This window comes from Equus caballus, chromosome 13, assembly GCF_041296265.1.
Source record: "Equus caballus isolate H_3958 breed thoroughbred chromosome 13, TB-T2T, whole genome shotgun sequence".
Taxonomy (NCBI): domain Eukaryota; kingdom Metazoa; phylum Chordata; class Mammalia; order Perissodactyla; family Equidae; genus Equus; species Equus caballus.
The window spans coordinates 39,088,914-39,111,945 of NC_091696.1; the positions used below are offsets into that span (position 1 = coordinate 39,088,914).

The following is a 23,032-nucleotide window of genomic DNA, read 5'->3' on the forward strand; positions in this document are numbered from 1 at the left end:
TAAACATTACCAAATTGCTCACCAAAAAGCAAAATCAACTGATTTTCTCGGCAAAAGTGCATTACAAATAGCTTTTCTCCACAACCTGAGGAGCACTAGGTCCTATCAGATCTTTGCCAATCCAGCAGGTAAAAAATGCTCACTCATTCATGTTTCTTTAATTATGAATAAGGGTGAGGCATCTTTTCGATATTCATAAGCCTTTCTTTTGTTTTTCTGTGAACTACCTTAGTGGTTCACCATAGGAAGAAAGGTTATGTAAGACAGAAGAGAGCGTACCAGTGGAGAAAGCACGGCCAGCCCACGGAAGCGGATCAGCGAGACGCTCTCCGACTGCACAGGCAGGAAGCTCTCTGGCAAGAGGGCCGCTTCTTGGACTCGGGCAAGACTCCTCTCACAGAACTTCTCATAGTCCTCCATCTTTCCACAATCCCACTACAGAGAGAATAACATCACTTTTAATGTACCGAGACAAACAGATCATCGTTATTTGGCAAATTTTGTAGAGCACTGAAATATTCCTAGAACTCACAATTTCTAACACAGGTCAGTGTGTTCCAGAATTGTTTCACTGACCAGGAGCTAATTCTTAGTTATAAGGAAGCACCTTAAGGTCCTACCCAGTTAAGCCTTGCTTCATATTTTAAATATTTCCTAACATTTGTATGTAAATCAATCTTTAAACGTGATTAGTTTAGAAAGGTCCCAAGAACTCACCAGTGAAACTTTCTTAAAGGAAATAAAGTTCTATGCCACTTTACTAACTTTAGATTATAACACAGAATATTGTTTTTCTTTAGCAGGATTGATCTGCACATCACCAGAAAAACTAAATCATACAAAGGTAGGAATGCTTTTGTAGCCAAAAAAAAAAAGAAATAAGGGCTATTTAAATAAAAGAGGATGTTTACTTTTAAGAACTCTTTTTCTATCACGGAGTTCAAAATCTATTATACTTATATATCTTAAGAATTTTCTTTTACTCCATGGTCCCTAGCCAAATGAGTCAGAGGGAGAGAACAGAAAATCTATTGGCTCTTGTATTAATTCTATTTTAGTGTTGAAAATTGAAACCATCACCAGACTACTTAAAACAATCAGTCCAGTAATTTTACAATTTCTGGACAATTGTGATGGTGGCTATGAAAATACATGGTAACCAGGAAGGACTAGACACCACATTCACTCGTCTAGCAAGCATGAAATATTTGATTGTTTGTTTCCCCAGCATTATGTCTGGCATTGTTTCCTTTAAATAAGCAAGGGAAAATAAAGAGAGACATCATCAAAATCATAACCAACAAGGGTACGAACTGTGAAAAGAGAAAACCTAATATAACAATGACCCTTTAAATCTTCAAATGAACACAACTAACCAACAAAAAACAGAGAGGGCAGAGAAATTCAATTCATGATGTGGGATATGCAAAAATGAAATAAGACACAAGATGATACTGTCCTAAATCTCCAAGTACTTACAAATTCAATACACTAAAGTGTCAGGGACAAATGACAGTGCCATTAGAAATGAAGATAAAGTATTTTCAAAATCATGATTAGATTATGAAAAAATATATTGCTAATTTTGACCAAGTGGTAGTTCTATTAATAACAAAACTTCTTCCTACCATCCGATCCATTCTAATTATTTCTATATTCAATTTATGCAAAGTGAGAGTTTAATTTCAAAGAAACGTTCTCCAGACTGTGAGATTACTTTGCAAAACTATATTCATAAAACAAACAAAAGTAAAAAACAAAACACAATATGGTTCTGCATGATAACCATAGCAAGGCCTCATTTTTTAGCCTGGATTTCAACCCACGTTATGATATCTTAACAACCAAAATATGCAGAAGCTAAGATGTAAGAGAAATTCAAAAGACCTCATTTCTGCCAAAATACTTCAAACTATTTTTCACCACAGCCCATGAATCCAGCTTTACAAGGAACACAAATAGCTTACTCATACAATGAATGTAATATAATTCCTATTGATACACAAGCAAAGCATGAAATTCTATTTTAAAGGTCTGGGAAATTTACGGAAATAAAATATCTTTATGGCAATAGTTTTCTTTTTCTTTCAGCAACGTCGTGTAGATATGCCTCATCGCTTCACAAAGTTACACTGACATCCCTCAAACAGTACATGCACGTCATACATACTGCAGATGCACAGTAAGAGATTATTACGGCACAATTTATGGCATATGAAAATGCATTCTACACCCAAATATAAGTGCAAATATGGCGATTATGGAAATTACCAAATAATGCTGGAGCGTGACCGGATCCTTCTTATATTTCAGTCTCAGCTTGGATGTCGCCTCCTCAGAGAGGCCGTTCCTGACGAGCCAATCTAAATTAACCCTGCGTCAGTCACTGTCACAGTGCCCTGCTGTTTGCCAATTTTCACAGCACTTACCACTATCTGAAATTATCTTATTTCCTTGGTTTTCGTCTGTTTTCCTCCACCAAAACGTAAGCTCCATAAGCACAGGGACCTTTTGTCTTGCTCACCACTGAATCCCCATTACATAGAACACTGCCAGCACACAGTCGACACTTGATAAAAGTACTGAATAAATGAATTAGGGTAATTAGCTCAAACAAGAATGTAAACCAGGAGAAAAAAAGAGAGTGGACTCTAGAGCAAAGAAGCCTAGCCAGGAAGAAGGGAATTCAGAGAATGGTAGTTTCATGGAGGACCCTATTCTCAGAGAAACTGGTACCTCTAAACTGCAAAGACAACCATTAAAAAAGTGAGCATCCACATCCTATATGATTAAGCACAGGGCCCTTCGTTTCCCACACCACAATGACCTCTGCCAGCAGGGTTTTATTTCAAGGCAGCCTTGACTACGAGGCTGCTCCAACCACGGGTCTACTGCCCCTACTTTACCATCAGGCATTACTGGTCCACTTGAATTAATAATTTGTCAGCTGCATCAAGTTCGGACATGCCTTGTCTTCTCCATTTATACCACGACCCTTCTCCAAATGAGCCTCTTTACATACCCCACAGACTCATGGTCCTGCTCCCCGCTCCTCACCGGTGTTCTACCAGAAATATCACTGAAGGGAATGGAAAAAGTAACACAGAACACATGTGGCCTTGTTTTCAGATCCTCGCTGGCTGTTTACGCATCAGTCTTCCCAAAGACATAAACGTCTTATAGAGGCAATAAAGGGGAGGTTTCTTATTCAGGCATATACCAGCTGTATGTTCTTAGCAATTCACTTACCAGCTCTATGCCTCAGTTTCCTCATCTGTAAAATAGGGATAATCAGAGTATCTGTCTCAAAGAGATTCTGTGAGGATTCGATGAACTAACACACGTGTGGCAAATAGTATATTGCAGGACATGCAGAAAGCATCAATAAATGAGGCTGCTTTGATTATGAAGAGGAGGATGGTGACGACGATTTTTAGCACTAGATTATGAACTCCCGGAGGGCAGCGACAGTGCTTGGTTCCTGGCAAGATTCAAATAGAACTTAAAAACCTGGAAAGGGGGGCAACAGCTTCCTCATTTCGCCGTTTCCAGATCCCTTCCCATTAAATCAATCTAGGCGCCTGCCATTTGCCTCAGCTGGGGATAGAGAACTGGGATGATAACTAGATAGAAGCAAAGGGTGGGTACCCCCTAGCAGCATCAGGGACAATCAAGAGAATCTGCTTTTTTATCCTCATGCTTATGCCCCAGAGAGGCGCAAAGGCAGGGTAAACAGCGCTCCGAGAGCCTTTGGTTGTGGTAACCGGCGTCCAGAAATGGCCAGTGCTCACCCCGGGGACGCCTCCCTCGCCAGCATCGTAGGAGAAGAAAACGCCCCAAACTGTTTTATCAACAGGAGGTGGCTCCCCGGCTCCGGCCCGAGTTTATCTACCGGGGACCCTCTGCCCTCGCCCCACCTCCCCTAGCTCCTCTGATAAGGCTCCATCCCGGGGGTCCACCCGGCGGTGTCAGCATCCGAGCATCACCTCCGCGCCCCGTGCCGCCGGCCCCCGGGCACCCGCCTCCCGACACCCGGCACCCCAGCACCTGCGCTCGGGCTGCGACCGGAGCCCGCCCTCAGCTCGCGGGCGCCCATTCCGCCTTGCCCGGTGGCCTCGCAGCCGGGACCGGCGGAGGATGGAGCCCCTTCCTCACGCACACACCTGATCTCCCACGGCCCGGTAAGCTTTTCTCCCCTCGCCACGGGCCTTGTCAGGAATCAAACTGCTCAGTCGGTACTGACACAGAGCAGCTCGGTCCACCGCCGCCTTCTCCTCCTCCTCCCCGCCATATTACGGGTCTCAGGCGGCAACGCGGGCTCCTGGCAACCGCCGCCGCCGCCGCCCGGGCTCCACCTCTCAGGGCCGCCACTTCCGGCGGTTGCTTCCCGGGCTGTTGGAACGGTTGGGCCTCCAGAAAACTACAATCCCCGAAGTGCATTGCGCGCCTGGGTACGCGCCATGGCCCAGTGATGAAAGACGTAGTATTTACGGGAAGAGCGATGCTTTCTGGGAAACGTAGTCTGCACTGCAAGCCAGCGCATCTACAGTTATAATTTGTTACAATAGGAGCGTTCACCAGGTCTGAAGCCCCGGAAGTGTTCCTTAAAGTTGCTATTTCTTACCTATCTGTATAGAAATAACCTCTTTCTGGGTGGTCGTTGGAAAACATGACATTCACCTAAATTTTTTCTCTGTAAAGAGAAAATTGCTAAATCCTAGACGCCAACTCTAAGCCTTAAGACATTCCTTACCCTTCTGCAAATCAGTGGGAAAATACGTCCAAGAAGGGTAATAGGTTCAAGACGGCCTAAAAAGCCCCGAATGTTTTACCAAAGTTCTGTATCTAAACGACATGTTACCCACTTTCCAAAATGTGATGCAGTAGCCCCTTTCATTTCCTAATTCGGCTTTACCTTCTGCCTCTCTTACTGACCCTCCTTCCAGTGTCTATATTTGCAAATATAAAATTAAAGTCTTAAAAGTGCCTGTCACAAGGGTGGTTGTGAGGAACAACTGAGATAATTTTTGCAGGGTGCCTGGTATATAAGGCCCCTATTAGCCCATAGTAGGAGGAGAAGTAAGGTTAGGAGGATGAGTAGCAGCAGAAAGGTCACTGGCTTAAAACTGAGGTGGCCTGATGTCAGTCCTGACTCTGCCATTTACTGCTCTACTCTCTTCACCTCTCCTGGCCTCAGTTTCCTCATCTAGAAAATGAGGGAATCCTTAAAATCCCTTCCAGCTTTATAATCCGATTGTGCCTTCTTTGCTATGCTCTTTCATTCCCTCAGAATCTGAAAAATCCTTCTAAAGTCGACTGAATTCATGCTCCTGACATAATTCCTACCCCCTGAGGCTGGTGTGAGAATGAGATGACGCATAAAATACTCGCTGGCACAGAACCTGGAATATGGTAAGCGCTCTATAAATGTTAGCGTGCCCCCTTAACACTATTGTTACCCCCCACTCGAATGTAAGCCCCAGGAGAGCAGGGAGTCTGCTCATCCTGTTCCCTGCCTTGTCCTGAGCACCTGGACAGGTGTTTGGCACATCTTGAATTGAGCTGAATAAACAAATAGTCTGAGCGTTCTGCCCCTTCAAGGCTCCCGGGGCACTTTCCTCGAAGGCAGAATGAAGGGTCACTAAGATCCCTTCCAGTCATACAAGATGGCTCTTGTATCCCTCTCCTTCTGGAGTCTGAAAGCCCTCGTTGAAGTCCCCACCCCAGAATAATCCAAAGTCACTTTGGAACGTGAGCCTGGGGCCTGGACCCGCCCGCGTTGCCATGGCAGCGGCCCCGCCCCCGAGGTCTGGCGATCCGCGGCCCTGATTGGCTGGACGGCCGGCTCGCTCCAGGATGCGGCGGCCGCCGCCATTGTGCGGCGCTGCTTCCCTCGGAGGGTGTCGGCTGCGGCAAGTGCCTTGGGCTCTCGCTCTCGCTTCTGCTTCTGCTGTCCGGGGAGCCCGGCGGGTCCGGGACTCCCGTCCGTGCCGGTGCGGGCGCCGGCATGTGGCTGTGGGAGGAACAGGGGGGCCTCCTGGGCCCCTTCTCCTTCCTGCTGCTGGTGCTGCTGCTGGTGACGCGCAGCCCCTTCAATGCCTGCCTCCTGACCGGGAGCCTCTACCTCCTGCTGCGCCTCTTGAGCTTCGACCCCTTGCCCTCCCGCAGGGCCCTGCAGGTGCTCAAGCCCCGGAACCGCGCTTCCGCCATCGCCCACCGCGGCGGGGGCCACGACGCGCCGGAGAACACGCTGGCGGCCATTCGGCAGGTGAGCCCCCCACGCCTCGCGCCCCGCCTGGGAGCTGGACTTCTGCTCGTCCTCCCGCAGCTTCCCCAGTGTTCATCTGAGAGACTTCCCGGGTCCCCATTCGTCCGCAAGAAACACATTCAGGTGGCTCTGATCCCTCTGAAGTCTGGACCATCTCCCGACTTCAAGTATTTATAGAGCATAGCAAATATGTGTTTGCTTACATAATACTTAGATATTTGCTGGGTACCAGGCACTGAGGATACAGTCATGAACAAGACGGAAGGAGGTGCCTGCTTTCACAGAGCTTGTATTGGAGTGGGGGAGACAGGCCTTAAACAAGTAAACACACAAGAAGGAAGCGAAAAGGGTAATGAAGAAATAGAGTAATGGGATAAGGAACGACTGGAGGAGTTATGCTATTGCAGACAGAGTAGTCAGAGAAATCCTCTCGGAAGAAGTGACTTTTGAACCGAAACCGAGATTGGGAGATGGAGCCAGCCATGGACCTGGGGGAAAAGTGTTCCAGGACAAGGAAGCAGCAAGTGCAAAGGTCCTAAGGTGGGAATGATTTTGGAATGTTCAGATAACAGCATGAGGCATATGTGGCTTGACTTCAAGGAACAGAGGAAAGGCTGGTGGATGCAGTAGGAAGTGTGGCCAGGTTAAGTAGAGTCTCATTCAGTGGTTGAGTTTGTTCTCAATGGATCTCATGCACAAGAGCTGTCTTTGCTTGTCCCCCGAATTACCCAAGTCATCTTATCACCTTTACCCCCAAACACACACATTCACCCTCAGATAACCCTGCCAGCAGGACTCTTAATCACTTTCTGCTTCGCCTTGTCACAAGGCTCGCCTGGCAGTCTCCTGACTTCATATGACAGTTTGCGTAGTAAGAGAGCTTTTCAGTTGCTTAGGCACTTTTGTGTCTGTAGAAATAGATCTGATCCTCTCATTTCTTTGAGACATTATTTTAACATGGGGTGGGTAGGAAAACTGACTCAAACTATGGCTCTTTCTAGAATTCAGCCTTCTGATTCCAAGCCCCAATGCTGTTTGTCATAGATTAGAATATGTTCTCGGATGTAAAAACTTGGACCGACTGTCCTTGCTTTGTCCAGCTAGGGACAGACAGTGTTGTGAAATGAGCAAGTTACTTAAGCTGTCAGCGTCCCAGAGTCGTGACTAGGGTGTAGCAAGCACGGCACCCAAGGGCACTTCTCCTCACTCTAGGCCCAGCCCCGACCTCAGTTGCCCCTTCTGTAAAATGGGAATAATATTGGTATCCACCCAATAGGTTGTGATTCCATGAGGTGGTCCACATAAAGTGCTTGGCCCATGATAAGACCTCCACAAATGTAAGCTCTTTAGGCCAAGACTCTAAAAATGGCTTGATTCTTTAAAATCATGTAGGTAAAATTTAAATGTAATGGTGAAAATTTATGTCTGAAGAAGGAAGGGGGTCAGGAAGGCAGGCTTTAACTTAGCAGAGACTGACTCTGTTTATAAACCACATTAAACTATCTTATGCTTTTTCCCCTTGATTCTTTGTGAGGGAAGGGAGACAGAGCAGCTTTTCTGCCTTCTGTTTAAAAACAAATCTAAAGGTATTGAAGAAGGTATTTTACATTGTAAACTGAAACCCAGAGAGGTTGGATGAAGTAACAGAGCTACACAGGAGATAGAATTGTCATGACAAGAAAGATGATAATTACCATCGGAAGAAAAGCACATAATTGTCATTGGCTTCCATTTCTACTTACCTTTATGTAAGTTGCCTTAAAGTATAACTCATTGTTAATTGAACACAGGAGGTATTCATAAGTATTTACCAATGGATGTGGTAGTTTGGCCAAGAACATGTTTGGGTGAATGTAAGTCATATTGAATGAGGATGTGTGAATGTGAAATAGACATACACATAGGGTGTTTCATATCCTCTTGTGTTGCAAGAGAATTATAGCTAAATTCCATTCGTGTTCTGTATGTTTAGGTTGAGCATCTCTTTAATGTATGTAATAATGATAAATAAACACTGTGCCAAGTTGATTACTGGTCTTAAGAGGAAATGAGATGTGGTAATTCAGCTTAATTTGACTATAAGGTCATTATCAATGAGCTTTTTAGCCATAACAGAATTTACCTGCTGAATACAGACTACAGAAGGCAAGGTCACATCCTCCCTCTTGACTTCAAAAGAAATTTGTAGTTTATTTCCATCAAAGTTTGTTTTTTGTCCTGTTCTTTCTCCCTTTACATGTTTGCAGCTCATAATTTATATTCATAAACATTTTACTCTGTGAAAAATCAGAGAAGGCATTCTGACAGTGGTAGAATTTCTGGTAGATTATGAAGTAGTTATAGAAAGGAAAACTTGAAAGAAGTAAAATGAATGTGTTCCTCCCAAAACTACTATTGTAAGAAACTTCTCTAAATAAATAAAAAAGATGAGTATGAAGTGTATACTAATAGGTGAATTAGAATCAGGTTCATCTTTTTGCCTCTATAACTGCTAAAGGAAGTTGAATGCAGTCATAGAAGATCGGGTCTAAGAAACTAATATGATGGTTCTTTTATAAAGCTTTTGTTTGGGGCCTTGGTAAACTACACAGAAAAGACAAATAAATGAACTCAGTTCTAGTATGCTTGCTAAAATAGTCCCTCACCATTGTTATATTTTGTGTTGTAGCCAAAGATGGCCCTAATGAATGAAAGTGTAATTGAACCTAATTATGGTGCCAGCATCAAGGAATAAGGGTAGCATTTGTGTTCTAATGAGAGATGCAGGCACTGTGAACACTGAAAATGTGGTCTAGTTTGATGTTACAAAATATGTAACCCATGTTGTTTTCCCACGGCATTATTGTGTCTTTAACTTAGAAAAGATAGATCTTTTAATCTTACAGAAAGACAGACCTTTTAACCAGCACAGATGTAAGCATTATTGTAATGACTTTTTCACTGAGACGTGAGTGTTTTGCTAATCCTCATAGCTTATGTTGAGTGCCAACTCTGAGCCAGGCACCAAGCCTGGTAATTTACATGTATTATTTCTAAATCCTCACAACAACTCTTAGGATCATTAGAGAAGTACCATCTTAAAGATGATGAAATTGAGGTTACAATATGATAAGTAACTAGATGACAGAGCCAGTGAGTGATGGAATTGAGATTTATTCATTCATTCATTTAGTTAGTTATTTTTGAGGAAGACTAGCCCTGAGGCCTTCCTCTTTTTTCCGAGGAAGATTGGCCTTGAGCTGACGTCCATGCCCATCTTCCTCCACTTTATATGTGGGACGCCTACCACAACATGGCTTGCCAAGCAGTGCCATGTCCACACCTGGGATCCGAACCAGCGAACCCTGGGCCACCGAAGTGAAATGTGCGAACTTAACCGCTGCACCACCGGGCCAGCCCCTGGAATTGAGATTTTTATAGAAAATCTTGGTCACATATGTGAAAATGAAACTTTGAAGCTTAGAAGAAAATATAGTTATGTATCTTTATAAATAGGAGTAGGAAGGGATTTAAATAAAACAGAAAAATCTCCACTCATAAAGAACATGAATGATAAATTTGCCTAGGTTACAATTAAAAATGTGTTTAAAAGGACACACAATAAAATCCAATGGCTAACATTTATTGAATGCTTCCTGTGCACTGGTATAGTGCCATATGTTGTTTATGCGTACTTAAGTGTGTAGTGAATACATAAAGACCTATAACAGAATGATATGGGAATGAGGCTCATCAGCTTTAAGCTGGCAGTTACCTCTGGAGAGGAAGGGGGAGAATTTTAGCTCTATCTGTAGTGTCGACAGTAAAGTCATAGTGGTTAAGAGAGCAGCGTGTACTATGTCCTAGTTTGTGTAGCCTGGAGCAAGTTCCTTCATCTCTTTCAGTTTCCTCATCTGAGAACGAGAATATTCATAGTCGCTACTGAAGGGTCATGAGGATCAAATGAGTTAACACATTTAAAGCACTTAGAATTGTGCCTGACAAAGAGAAAAGGACTCATAAATAATAGCTATTATTATGTTTGGTGGCAGCAAGAGATTGAAGCAAATGTGGCAAAATGTTAGCATCTGTTAAGTCTTTTTTTGCTGTATACTAGTATGTGTGTTTGTATAATTTAAAATTTTTAAAGAAATTTAAAACCTTGATCATAATGAACATTTCCCAGCTTCATTGTGACAAAGAAATCAAGGAGGCAAACGGTGGACAGTGTGTCTCAGAGGAGCCTGACTCATAAAATTTAATGTTCAAATTCTCTTTTTAGATAAATTCTAGTCTACGTCATCAATCTTACCAACTTGTTGGCCACCAGCCACTGCTGCTCACATAAACAAATGTAGTGTCCCCTAGAAGTGGGCTTGGTGTTTCTGCTAGGGAGGGTGGAGTTAAACCGACTAAAACTTGACTGATCTTGTTTATGCCAAAGTCGTGCAAATATCCAACTAGTCAGTCAACACGGGAATCATCAGAGATGCTGTACCTAACCTAGTCTAGGTAAACAGTGGAATTTGCCTAAATGTTTGTAATTGTAAGCCGTTAATGGCCCATTTGGGTAAGCAACCAGAGAAAGCTTAAAGTTCCAGGAGTCTCCCCATCCGCCACTGGGGGAGTGGGCAGAGTGGGGAAGTTGAAGTTTTGGAGGAATCCGTAAGTGTAGGAGTTGAAGTAAGGTTACCATCCATGAAAAACAGAAACAAATTGGGTTGCTGTTTGGTAGAGGAGGGAAAAGACTCCGCTGATTGTTTGCTTAGCCAGCCTTGTTGGTTGTCTTGAGTGATTAGATTGCAAAATGATGCCTCTGAGCACTTGACATTAATATTGTTGATGTTTTTGTTAAGGCAGCTAAGAATGGAGCAACGGGCGTGGAGTTGGACATTGAGTTTACTTCTGACGGGGTTCCTGTCTTAATGCACGATAACACGGTGGATAGGACGACTGATGGCACTGGTCGATTGTGTGATTTGACCTTTGAACAAGTTAGGAAGCTTAATCCTGCAGCAAATCACAGATTAAGGTAAGTGGTTTATTGTCACTTAAACATCCCTCTCAGCTTTTGTTGGAGATCACAGAAAGACTGTCACCTTCTGATGACATCTCTGCTCCAGGAGAGTGGTTTTGTTATACTTTGTTTTGAACTGTATACAGGTATCCCAGGTAATTCAGGTGCCAGGAGCAACAGAAATATGGCATGGATGTTACTCATCGTTTCCCACTGAGGCCAGATTTGGCCCCGGAATTATTCTCAAGACAATACTCTATCTAGTACATGACAGTTACTTTGAGCTATTGTACAAATTATAGACTCATGAGGCTGAAAGCAGTTGCAGAGGTTTACTTGTCGATCTTCTTGCCTTCAGGTACACCAAGAAACAAATTATGGGATACAGAGTGGGTGAAATGAGTGAAGGAGGTCAAAAGGCACAAACTTCCAGTTATAAAATAAATAAGTCTTGGGGATGTAATGTACAGCATGGGGACTATAGTTAATAATACTGTATTGCATATGTAAAAATTTCTAAGAGAATAGATCTGAAAAATTCTCCTCACAAGAAGAAAATTTGTGACTATGTATGGTGATGGATGTTAACTAGGCGTGGTGATCATTTTGCAATATATGCAAATATCAAAGCATTATGTTGTACGCCTGAAACTAATATAATGTTATATGTCAATTATATCTCAATTAAAAAGAAGATACAAATGATGCATTCTTTAAAATCTTCAGGTAATAATATCACCTTTTTTTTTGTTGAGGAAGACTGTCCCTGAGCCAACATCTTTGCCAGTCTTCCTCTACTTTGTATGTGGGACACCACGACAGCATGGCCTGATGAGCAGTATGTAGGTCCACACCCGGGATCTGAACCCGTGAACCTGGGCTGCCAAAGCAGAGCGTGTGAACTTGACCACTACGCCACTGGTCCAGCTCCCTAATATCATCTATTAACTTAGCCCTTTTAACTCTTTACATCCTTGTAACAAACTAGTGAAGGATCTTAGAGTTTTAGGAATGCAAAGTATCCTAAAAATCATGTAGAATACTGTCTAATAGAACTTTCTGCAGTGATGAAATGTTGTATGTCTGCACTGTCCAATGTGGTAGCCACTTGTGGTGACTGAACACTTGAAATGTGGTTAGCACATCTGAAGAGCTGAATTTTTAATTTTTTTAAATTTAAGTATAAATTTAAACTTAAATAACCATATGTGCCTTCCGTATTGGACAGTGCATATCTAAATCAATCCTGCTTTTAGAGATAGTCCCAGAAAAATTAAATGACTCGAGGACAAATGACTAGTTCATAAAGAAGGCAGAACTAGAATCTGGATAACCCAATTTCCATTCCAAAGAAATGTCCACTACACCATGCTGTTTTTGTTACCCCTGTGTCTCTCAACTCTTGGAGGGTGAAAGTTCTTTCGGATGCTTAATTTAATCCCCTCCTGGTATAGTTTAAACCAGTAGCTTCCAAAGTATTTATGTGTGTGTGTGGTGTTTATATATGTATATGTGTATTTATCTGTCTATCAGAGCTAGTCTTATAAGATGTTCCACAAGGAAAGGGTTCTATGCCCAAATAAGATCAAACACTATACTCTAGATGGTCCCCTTGGGGATAAACAGTCCAGGTCAATCAACCTTTAATTTAGTTTCTTACCTTTAATTTAGTGTTTCTCAAACATATGACCACAGAACCCATGCCCTTCCCACCATTAACAGCCATAAACACCTTGGAATTGGTATACTGGATAATATACTTTGGAATGTGGTTATGTAAAGCCCCCTCCCCTTGTCTTCGTCGTCATATACTGAAAAAGGTGTGCTCACTGTTATTCATGTTGTGTCAATTCTCCAGGCAGTGATCAATACTCCTGGGGTATTGAGTATTCCACTCAGTGATTAAGTTCTAGTCCTCCCTAAAAGATGATTCAGACTTTATTTTGCTAGGATCTGAAAGAAGTTAAAAGTCAGCCAAAGGAAATCATATTTTACTCTAGAAAGAATGTTAATAACTTGAAAGTTCTGAGTCCAGGCTGCTGGCATTGCTCTTTACTGTCATCAGATATTACATTGCTCTATTGTATGCAAGGGAAAGGCTGGTTTACTATTCCAGGGACATTGCAGCCAATAAGATGTCAGGTTCAAAGTCAACACTTAAAACAAAAAATGCTTAGTTTCAGCATTACCCTTAAAATCCTTTAAGAAGGCATGATATCAGAGTCAATATACCACTTTAATGTCTTTAATACAACCAGTCTTTCTCCCGCAGTTGGAACAGGTTGTTTTCTTTGCTTTAAAACCAAATGAAGTAAGTGGCTTGTGTTTAGGGACCATGTTGTAGGAAAAATAGGGATTTTCTCTAGAATTACGTTTAATGTGGTGAGATGCTCAGGCTGAGAGGGGGAATGGAATCTAAGATTGGCCAAGGGCATAGCAAATCCATCATCTCTCACTCCCAGGCAATAGACGTTGCATAGAAGGACTGGCAGAATGGCCTGTGTGATTTAAATTATCTTTATCTTTTTTTAAACCAAGATCTTACAGTCGACATAATATAGTCGAATTAGGATAAGTTAAATCATATGGAATGAAATTTCATTATGTGGGGAAAGCTGATTTTTTATGTCAGGCACTTAATTTTCCTTTTCTTTATCAGAAAAATTGTTTATTTTCAAGAGTTGCATTTAAATAAATGCACAGCAATACAGTTAACAGATTTATGTATTTCTAGGAATTTCTCCTGCAAAAGGGTCTATTACAGCAATTTGAATCTTAAAATTAAGTCTCTGAGTTCTCCAAAGGTGACATATACTCTCCCCTTTGGTTGAGTTACTAATTATATTCTTAATTCAGTGGAAATGCAGTGATTTCCTACAATTTAGATGATTTTTGTTGTTGTTGCTCTTTGGTCAAGAGTATCTGTCCTTTGGTTCAAGTGCATATAGTAAATTTTCCTTGGACTTTGTTCTGGTTGAAGAAGGGAAGGAAACACTCTTTCCTTTTGGTTGGAAGACGTTTGTGAAGGGGCTGCTCCACTAAACTTTCGTCTTTTGCCTTTCCCACGATGCACGGCGCCCCCCCCCACAGGAATGATTTCCCTGATGAGAAGATCCCTACCCTGAGAGAAGCCGTCGCCGAGTGCCTCAGCCACAACCTCACGGTCTTCTTTGATGTCAAGGGCCATGCAAACAAGGTACCGTTTAGACCCGCGCCTTCACTGTTTCAAAAAGACGTCCTGTTTAATGGCTAGTCATTTCCAAAAGTAACTACATATTTTATTTATTCTTCTTAAATTATTTTTATAAATTACGTGTTTGCTTAATGGAAGTTTACAATGCAAAAATCCACATCTCTGAGGCAACAGTAAACCTTTTTAACCTTTTAATCTTTGATGGAACCTTTTAACAGCTCCTAATATTCTACAAGTAGCACAAAATGAAAGAGTCAGGTTTCTCTGATTTGCATAAAGTATTTACAAAAGATATTAAATGAACAGTAAACATTTTGAACAGGTCACTCAAGTAACCTCATAAAAAGGAATTTAGGAGTTGGACACAAGACCAGTGACATCTCGCTGCTAAGTTAAGGGTCTCAGGTGGACAACTGTGGACTGACGCTGAAGAGAACTCCTGTCTTTAAAGCTTCTGATAGCCAATAGGATATTTATCTTTTACGTAGATTTATCCCTTCTGTAGGATTTCTGTCCCTTATGGATAGTTTTGTAATTCTGTGATTTGAGTAGTTATACTTTTATGAGAAAATTATAATTTCTTTAGATATGACGTTGCTAAATAAAATTTTGCTGACATTTTAGAACATATACTTTTAGTCATGAAAGCATTATTGTAATGGAAATCGGTGGGAAAATATGGTTCAGATTACATTTGTTCTCTTATAACCAGCTTTTCAAGTACAAATACTTTTCTCTGCATTTGGACAACTTGGGTATTTTCCCCCTAGCAATAGTTAAAATCAGTAATGGCCATCTACTGATTGACAATTCTGATGATGTCAGTTTTCTTTATTAATCCCAGGATATAGTTGAAAGCAGTCGTTGAAACCTAAAATCTGAGCGTAAGTATATACTCTAACTTTAGTACAGTGAACGCCTGTCTTTGAAGAAAGAGGAGAATGGTGCTCTGGCTGATTTATTCTGCTGGTAAACTGATAGTTGTGTCCGTCCAGGCTTTCTGATCAGTCTGCAGCAGAATCACCAGGAATACCTATTAAAAATACAGATTCCTGTGCCATACCACCCAGGGAAGAAATTCTAAAAATGTCAAGGGTGGTGGGGTCAAGGAACATGTGTTTTTAATGAGCACTTCCAGTTTCGTTAATGATATGACTCACATCTGGGAACCCTGAAAGCTCCCATGTTTCACCCACAGTGTACTGACCTTTGTGCTTATTCTGTTAGGATAAGGGAGGAAGAAAGAAGAAAGTTAAAAAAAAAAAAAAAAATCTGTTTAAGCTTTCTGGTTGGGTGCTCACAGGTGGTTTGGGCAAGATTGAGTAGAACATAGTGATCTAATTCTCCGAAGAACAAGTGTTGGCAGCAGATGGGAGCTGTTAGAACACAGGAGCTAAGGTTATGGGCTCCGGAGTCCAACAGACGGTGATTAAGCTCTGTCACTTACTACAGGGTAACCTTAACCTTGATAAGCTTCAGTTCCCTTGTGGGCAAAATGGGAATAACAATAGAAACTACCACATGGGGTTGTGGTGAGAATTAAATAAATAATGTAGGTGAAGAGTTACAGTGCGTGTGATAGCTCAAACAGCACGGAAACAGCTTTGGCTCTGTGGCTCACACTCCATTATATTAGAGAAGGAGAAGCATGACATGAGTAATTTCTGTGTTCTTTCTTCTTTTTTGCAATGCATTTTGTTGCTTATATTTGGCTATTGGTATGTGTGACTTTCCAAAAATTAGCAGTATTTCACGAATTATGATGTAGCAACGTTACATTTCACCTAACGTCTGGTCAGCCCTGTTGTAGTTAGCTGCTCTTGACGCTCAATGGCCAAATCTGTTAATTGACTACAGGTCACAAAATGTCAATATTTTAATTCTATCATTTCTTTATTTCTTAGCTAGACTATTACAAAAAGAAATTTCTGCTCATCTTGGGGAGGAGCTGGGAGACGTCCAGCTCTTCCTAGTTCTCCCTTGTCCCATTGCTTCTGCCTCCAAGCTGGTGATGGACAACGTCCCTCTCAGTCCCCTGGACTGATAAGATCTACCCTTTGTAGTTCCCAGGCTGGTTGGCTCCTGCTTCAGCTGGGACAGACAAAAGGTGATAGAGTTGTGGGTAGAAAAGGACTTTTCCTAGAGGCTAAACTAGGGTATAAGGAAAGGATTTTAAAATTTTGCTTCCAGCCTCCACTGGCCTGCAGTCTGCCATACTTTCCAAAACTCTGAGCAGAGGGCCGAGCCCCTGCGGAAGGTGGGAAAGCAGTGCTCCCCGGCTGCTGCCTTATCTGCCGCAGGTGTGAGTTTAAGGTGTGTCCCAGGGCATGATGGAATCTGCCGGTACTCTAGTCAACGTCCCCATATATTAGTAAACTTCTGGTTTATTTGGTAGGGTTGTACTTAATATGTCATAGTTAATGGCTGGGACTATTACATTTCAATAGATTTTAAACACTTGAATCTCTTGGTTTTACAGGCTACTGATGCTCTAAAGAAAATATATATGGAGTTTCCTCAACTATACAATAATAGTATTGTCTGCTCTTTCTTGCCAGATGTTATCTATAAGGTAAGGTTCAGGACTTTTGTTGTACGTAATACTATGTTGGTTGGTGGTGATAAAAGCAACGGGCTAAGTAAGCATAAGATAGATGCTTGTTAAATTGAGCTGAATCAGTTAAGAAACTCCTCTTTTGAGTCAATGAGAAATTCAGGAAGGGACCTGTACTCAGACCCCATTTAAAGTACCATGATTCCTCTTTAGCTCCTTCTTTCATGTGGTTTAAAGGTTCATTCACATTACTTTGGTAAAGGTTCTCAGAACAGAAAGAATTATGTAGCTTGTCTCACTAAGTGACAGCAGAATATACCTTTTAAAAAATAACTCTTAGTCATAAAGAATTTAAATATGCATAAAAGTAGATAGTAATACAGTGAGCCCTTCTCTAACCATGATCCAGCTTCTTTCATCCACACCCCCCATTTATCCTCCTCAGTGTTATTTTCAAGCAAATCCCAGACATCATATCATTTCATCCATAAAAATTGCATTATCTTTAAAAAGTGATTCTTTTTTTTAAAATATAGCCACGATACCTTTGTCCCATCTAAAACCATTAACTGTATATCCTTAAGATCATCAAGTATCCGATCAATGTATAAATTTTCATTTGTCTCAGAAATACTATAAATGGCTTTTTGTTTTTTTATAAATTGTTCATTTGTTCAGTCCTCATTTGAATCAGGACCCAAATGAGGACTGCATGTTGTAACTTTAAATCTTAAAACCTGCACGTTCTTTTTTTCCCCCTCGTGATGTATCTATTGAAGAAACTGAGGTTGTTTTTATAGTGTTTACCCAAGTCTGGATTTTGCTAATTGTGCTGTGACACAGTTAACACATCCTTTTCCTCTGTATATTTCCTGTAAGTTGGTAGTGAGAACTAAGGCCTTGATCAGATTAAGCTCAATTCATCTTGGCAAGATAACTTTATTGGTGAGGATCTTTTCCATCAGAAGGCACGTAACACCTGGTTGACTCTGCTCTTAGCACCTGCTGTTACTGACGGAGGCCAGCTCTCAATTTACCGGGGGTTGCAAAATGTTAATATTTTGGTTCTATCATTTCTTCTTCACATATAAGCTAGAATACTTCTATACCTAGAAACTCCCATCTGCTGTTTAGTTACCCACTAGACAAATAAGTGTTTAATCTTTTCCTTTATTTACCAGTTTCCAAAATAATGAATTGGTTCTGTAGCATTCTTCAACAGAGACTGACAGAGCATACATTTAAAAGTTTACAGTTAGGGTGGCCCCTATCCAGATATACACTGTCATGGAGAACAGAGAGTCATGGGGCTTTGCGACAGTGGGATCAGCGTTTCCCAAACTTAGTGGACCACAGAGGCCTTTAAGATGTATGATACATCCCCTGGGGAGCACAGAGCGCAGACTGGAGGAATTCCGTCCACATCTCCCTCTTTCTCCTTTCCCCTCTCCCCTTCCCCTCGCCCCTTCTCTCCTCTCTGTTTTCTCTTCTCACTTCCTTCTCACTGCACTTCCCTATGTCCACAACTCTTTTTCAGCCATTTTCTCTAGAAAGGATCAAAAGCTGACCAGCCCATCTTGAAATGATTGTGTTCCATTCTCATTGAATTCTAATTACTTACCACTGGCCAGAATTTAAATTGATATCTCATTGAAAGTTAATTCTTGTGACATTTATTAAATTTGACCCTGAGATTGTGATTTTCTCATTTTAAAGATGGGATTGCAGTTCTTTTAGGATTATGAAGGATGTGTTCATATTTATACCTACATTAAAGGCTTTACATGCATCACATTATTTTCTCAATGAGTTTGTGGTAGAGTACTTATTTAGTAGATAGGTCGGGGGCTGAGTATCATCTGTTGGTCAGAATGAGTACAGTGCCTTTATCTAAAGAGCAAATGAGGGGGCCAGCCCGTGGCCGAGTGGTTAAGTTCGCACGCTCCGCCTCAGCGGCCCAAGGTTTCACCAGTTTGAATCCTGGGCGTGGATGTGGCACCGCTCTTCAGCCCACGCTGAGGCAGCGTCCCACATGCCACAACTAGAAGGACCTACAACTGAAAATACACGCCTATGTACCGGGGGGCTTTGGGGAGAAAAAAGGAAAAATAAAATCTTTAAAAAAATATATTAAAGAGCAAATGAGAGGTATTGGACTTAAGATATAATAATTCTTTTATTTTCCAAAATTCCTTTTCAGATGAGACAAACAGATCAGAATGTAGTAACAGCTTTAATTCACAGACCTTGGTGCCTTAGCTATACGGGAACTGGGAAGCCACGCTATGATACTTTCTGGAAACTGTCCGTGTTTATGGTAATGGACATTTTGCTCGATTGGAGTATGCATAATATCTTATGGTACCTGTGTGGAATTTCAGCTTTCCTCATGCAAAAGGATTTTGTATCCCCGTAAGTTGGAAGGTTTTTTTATCTTCTCCTGACCCATTTCCAGACTGTTCTTTGCAAGGAAGGATTAACAGTAGTCTACCTGGATTGGTTCCCACCCACAAAGCCCACCATGCCTTTTTTAAGTTGGAATGCGTCTAGCTTCTTAGTTGGGAAAGGTGCAGGCATATTTCACTCTTTCTAAAACAAGGTGACAAATATTCTTAGGTTTTAATGCATTTAAAAAAAAATAATAAACTTGCCAAACTATGATGAGAGATTACATTTCCTTGATTGGCTCCCTTTGAAAACCAACATAGGATCCAGGGCTGTGCCACAGTGAAGACATCCTGTGGGCGCCTGCCTCAGCTCTCCCACCATTTCTCCCTCTTTCCGAACCTTACAGGCTCTGCTCCATCACTTCCAAGAGACTGTCCGTGCCGTAATTTGCTAGCAACCTCTGAATCTTTCTTTTGGCAGTTTTTTAACTGTGTGTTTCAGCTGATTATAGTTGCAGTTTTCATCTTATTTCAGGCATGCATGTGTTGAATAAATATTTGGTGTATGTCTACAGTATTGCAAGGTACCATGTTAGGAAACTGAAGGTGCTGTGGTAAAGAGATAAAGCCATGGTCTGCCATCATGGAGCTTACAGTCAAGTGGAAGAGATAGATACTAATCAAGTAAAAATCAATCAATATAAACTTACAGCTAAGATGAATGCTGTGTAGGAGAGAACGGTGCAAATATACTGTGTAATTCGACCAAGTCAGAGAAAACGTCCCCAAAGCAGTGACAACTAAGCTTAGGTCTGAAGGCTGAGTAGGAATTGAGGAGGGCAGGGGGTGGAGATCCAAGTCAGAGGGAGAAACACTGCAAGAGTGGCAGGAAGGAGCCTGGTCCTGTCAAGGAGTTGAAAGAAACTCAGTATTGTGCAGCACAGGAGAGAAAGTGGGAGTGTGGTGTAAGATGAGGCCCGAGAGTCCGGCGGGGCTGGGCCTCCAGTGCTTGGGGGGCGGGAGGCATCTTGAGTGAGCCGCTGAAGTATTTTCAGCGAGAATAACATGGAGGTGCTTCTTGTGCTGGGTTTGGAACGCTCCCTCTGACTGCAGTGCAGAGGCCGGTTAAGCAGCTGTTTCTGAGCACTGTCAGTACCCGGTGAAGACTGTACTTCATGACCATATAGATTCCTGGGACGGTTGGTCGTTATTCTAACAGGATTGTTTTTTCCTCTTTCTCCAGGGACTACTTAAAAAAGTGGTCAGCTAAAGGCATTCAAGTTGTCGCTTGGACTGTTAATACCTTTGATGAAAAAAGTTACTACGAGTCCCATCTTCGTTCCAGCTATATCACTGACAGCATGTTGGAAGACTGCACATCTCAGTTCTAGACTTTTCCCCCAGGGAGGAAACACGAGTCCAGAAACTGCCTGCTGGCCTCATGCAGGGCTATCCAAATACCCTTTGTGCTAGCCCGCGCCCTGGGGGATCCAGTGGCTCGCACAAGCAATAGTCGTCATTGCATTTTTACCTGAACTCAAGCCCGGTGTTGCCATCATGCTCCATGGAATGCCTGAGTTCAACACTGTTCTTGAAAATCGGTCTGCCAAAAGGCACAACAGCTGCTGCCCGACCTAGCGGAGGTGTGCACGGAGACCCACTGAGCACAAGCACACATTGAGTTGTGCAGTTGGGGGGTGCAGGTGCAAATGCATGGGAAACGCATGATTCCTCAGAGTTGACATTATAAAACTTGACACACTTACGTAACTTACGTTATCTATTTGTATTCAGCTATGTTGATGTCAAACTTGTGACCCTACTAATAAAATCATTAAAAGGAACTCTAAGGGAAAACTGTGTGCCAAGCGTCATATCCTAAAACATAAGGAGTTCAGGGAAGCTGTGTCTGCAATCCAGTGACCAGGGCAGCAGCCCCTGGGGAGGCTTCAGTGTGAAGTGGCAGGAAATCTCGAGACCCATTGGAGGGAGATTGTTAATGGTATCTTGAAATAAGGGCTACAAACCAGTAGGGGGCAGAGTTGCCCCCTTTTAGGCTGCTCCACAGCAGAGGATCGCAGTTACAGCGGGAAGAAACTTCCCAGACCATCTGGGCTTTTCCAAATGAGAAAACTAAAACCTGTGGCAGGGAAGGGTCAGCCTCAGAAATGACACAGCTGCTGACGTAGCAGAGCCCAACCTCATGATAACTAAAATTTCTTGTTTGCTGTTTGCCAGGAACTTGAGTGGTTTAACATGCGTTATCTTAATTAACCCTCACAAAAGTCTTACAGAGGTAGCATTCTCTACTGGTGAGGAAACCGAGGCACTGCACGAAGTCACTTACCCAAGGTCTCAGATGAGACTGAGTCCAGGTGGGCCTCACTCCAGGGCCCCTGCTCCTCACCCCTTGCCCTGTCTGCCTTTATAATGCGGGGCCCTGGACTCCCAGCTCTGTGCTCTTTGCCATGTGAGCTTCCGGGGGTCTTATTGTTAACTTAAAGAGCAATATTTAAAAGGAAGTTGAGTCCTTAAGGAATTGCAAAGCTGTCTCTCTCCTCTGGCTGCCCTGCTTCCCCCTTCTGGCCCCATCTGCAGCCCTGATCGCAGGCCCAAAGCCTTGTCATGACCTCCCTCCTGAGTCCCAGAGGGTCCCCAGCCTCACCCCTGCAGCAGCCAGGCCACCAGTCCGCACAGCTAGATGGTGGTGAGAAGTAAACTGATTTTTGCTACAGTTGGTGTTGGCCGGGGTGCGATAGATGGGGCTTGGGACGTTTCCAATCAACGTTTACAAAGAAATTTTCTTGAATTTTAAAATCAACAACGGGACAGATTTATTCAATGAATGGAACAAATATATAAACTGCATGTACTTCCATGCCTTGTTATGCCTGGAGTGACAGGAGGAGAAAGTGACCAAAGAAAACATCTGTGGACTGAATTCCCCCTTGGCGCACCTTCAGAGACTGCACAGCGACCAAGAGGGAGGGAATTTTCTTAGGGACGGTATGGTGTTAACATTCCTTCTGTGGTGTGAAGACCTCTTAAGAGCCAGGAGTTCTGTCACTTGACCCTTGTCCCAAATCCATTTTGCTCTTGACTCAGCCAGGCCCAATTAAGGATTTAGATCCTATGCTGAGGCAGTCTGGGCCTTGAAGAATGGAGAATTTGGATGAAGAACTGGGGTGCTAATAGGTACTACTACTATGAAGCAGTTACTTAGAAGGTTTAGTTTAGGGGTTTAGAACAGAATTTGGATCAGAGAAAGGTGAGTCTGATTTCCTGATCAGCAACTTACTAGCTGTGTGACCTTGGGCAAGTTACTCAATTCATCTGTAAAACACAGGCAGTAATAGTACCACCCCAGGGAGGGTGGTGATTAAATAAATGAAAGAGTACGTGTAAAGTGCTTGTTAGCACATTTATTGACTGCCTACCATGTACTAGACACTGTTTCACATGGTTTCCATGTGTTCACTCTGCAACAACACCATGAGGTAGGCACCATTATAATCCCATTTTATAGAAGGAAACCAAAGCACAGGGAAGTTAAGTAATTTGCCTAAGTCACACAGCAGTAATAGGATAAGGATTCAGGCCTCCGTGATGTAATTCCAGAGTCCACACTCTAAAC

The 23,032-nt window shown here is 42.4% G+C and overlaps 2 protein-coding genes across 22 annotated transcripts in view; one reads left to right on the forward strand and one right to left on the reverse strand.

Moving 5' to 3' along the window:
- Window positions 1-4,411, reverse strand: part of CCP110 (centriolar coiled-coil protein 110) — a 25,151-nt gene extending 20,740 nt beyond the window's left edge. For 3 of the 14 annotated variants that reach the window (XM_001488040.6, XM_003362729.5, XM_014729960.3), the window contains exons 1-2: window positions 4,164-4,402; window positions 280-435 (exon numbers count right to left, since the gene is read on the reverse strand). In XM_001488040.6, coding sequence (XP_001488090.3) covers window positions 280-420 — 141 coding nt within the window. In that variant the 5' untranslated portion in view covers window positions 421-435; window positions 4,164-4,402. 14 annotated transcript variants of the gene reach the window in all.
- GDE1 (glycerophosphodiester phosphodiesterase 1) lies at window positions 3,745-21,255 on the forward strand. 8 transcript variants are annotated; one of them, XM_005598882.4, is made up of 8 exons: window positions 3,745-4,181; window positions 5,291-5,412; window positions 6,169-6,268; window positions 11,104-11,279; window positions 14,355-14,460; window positions 16,937-17,029; window positions 19,212-19,423; window positions 20,642-21,255. In XM_005598882.4, the coding sequence occupies exons 2-8, from the start codon at window positions 5,372-5,374 to the stop codon at window positions 20,787-20,789; spliced, it is 876 nt and encodes a 291-aa protein (XP_005598939.1). In that variant the 5' UTR covers window positions 3,745-4,181; window positions 5,291-5,371; the 3' UTR covers window positions 20,790-21,255. The 8 variants fall into 8 exon arrangements, with proteins under 8 accessions (XP_005598939.1, XP_070087010.1, XP_070087011.1 ...); XM_070230909.1 differs by having other exon boundaries at window positions 3,945-4,181; window positions 11,108-11,279; XM_070230910.1 differs by lacking the exon at window positions 3,745-4,181 and adding an exon at window positions 4,354-4,581 and having other exon boundaries at window positions 11,108-11,279.
- The last annotated feature ends 1,777 nt before the right edge of the window (window positions 21,256-23,032 follow it).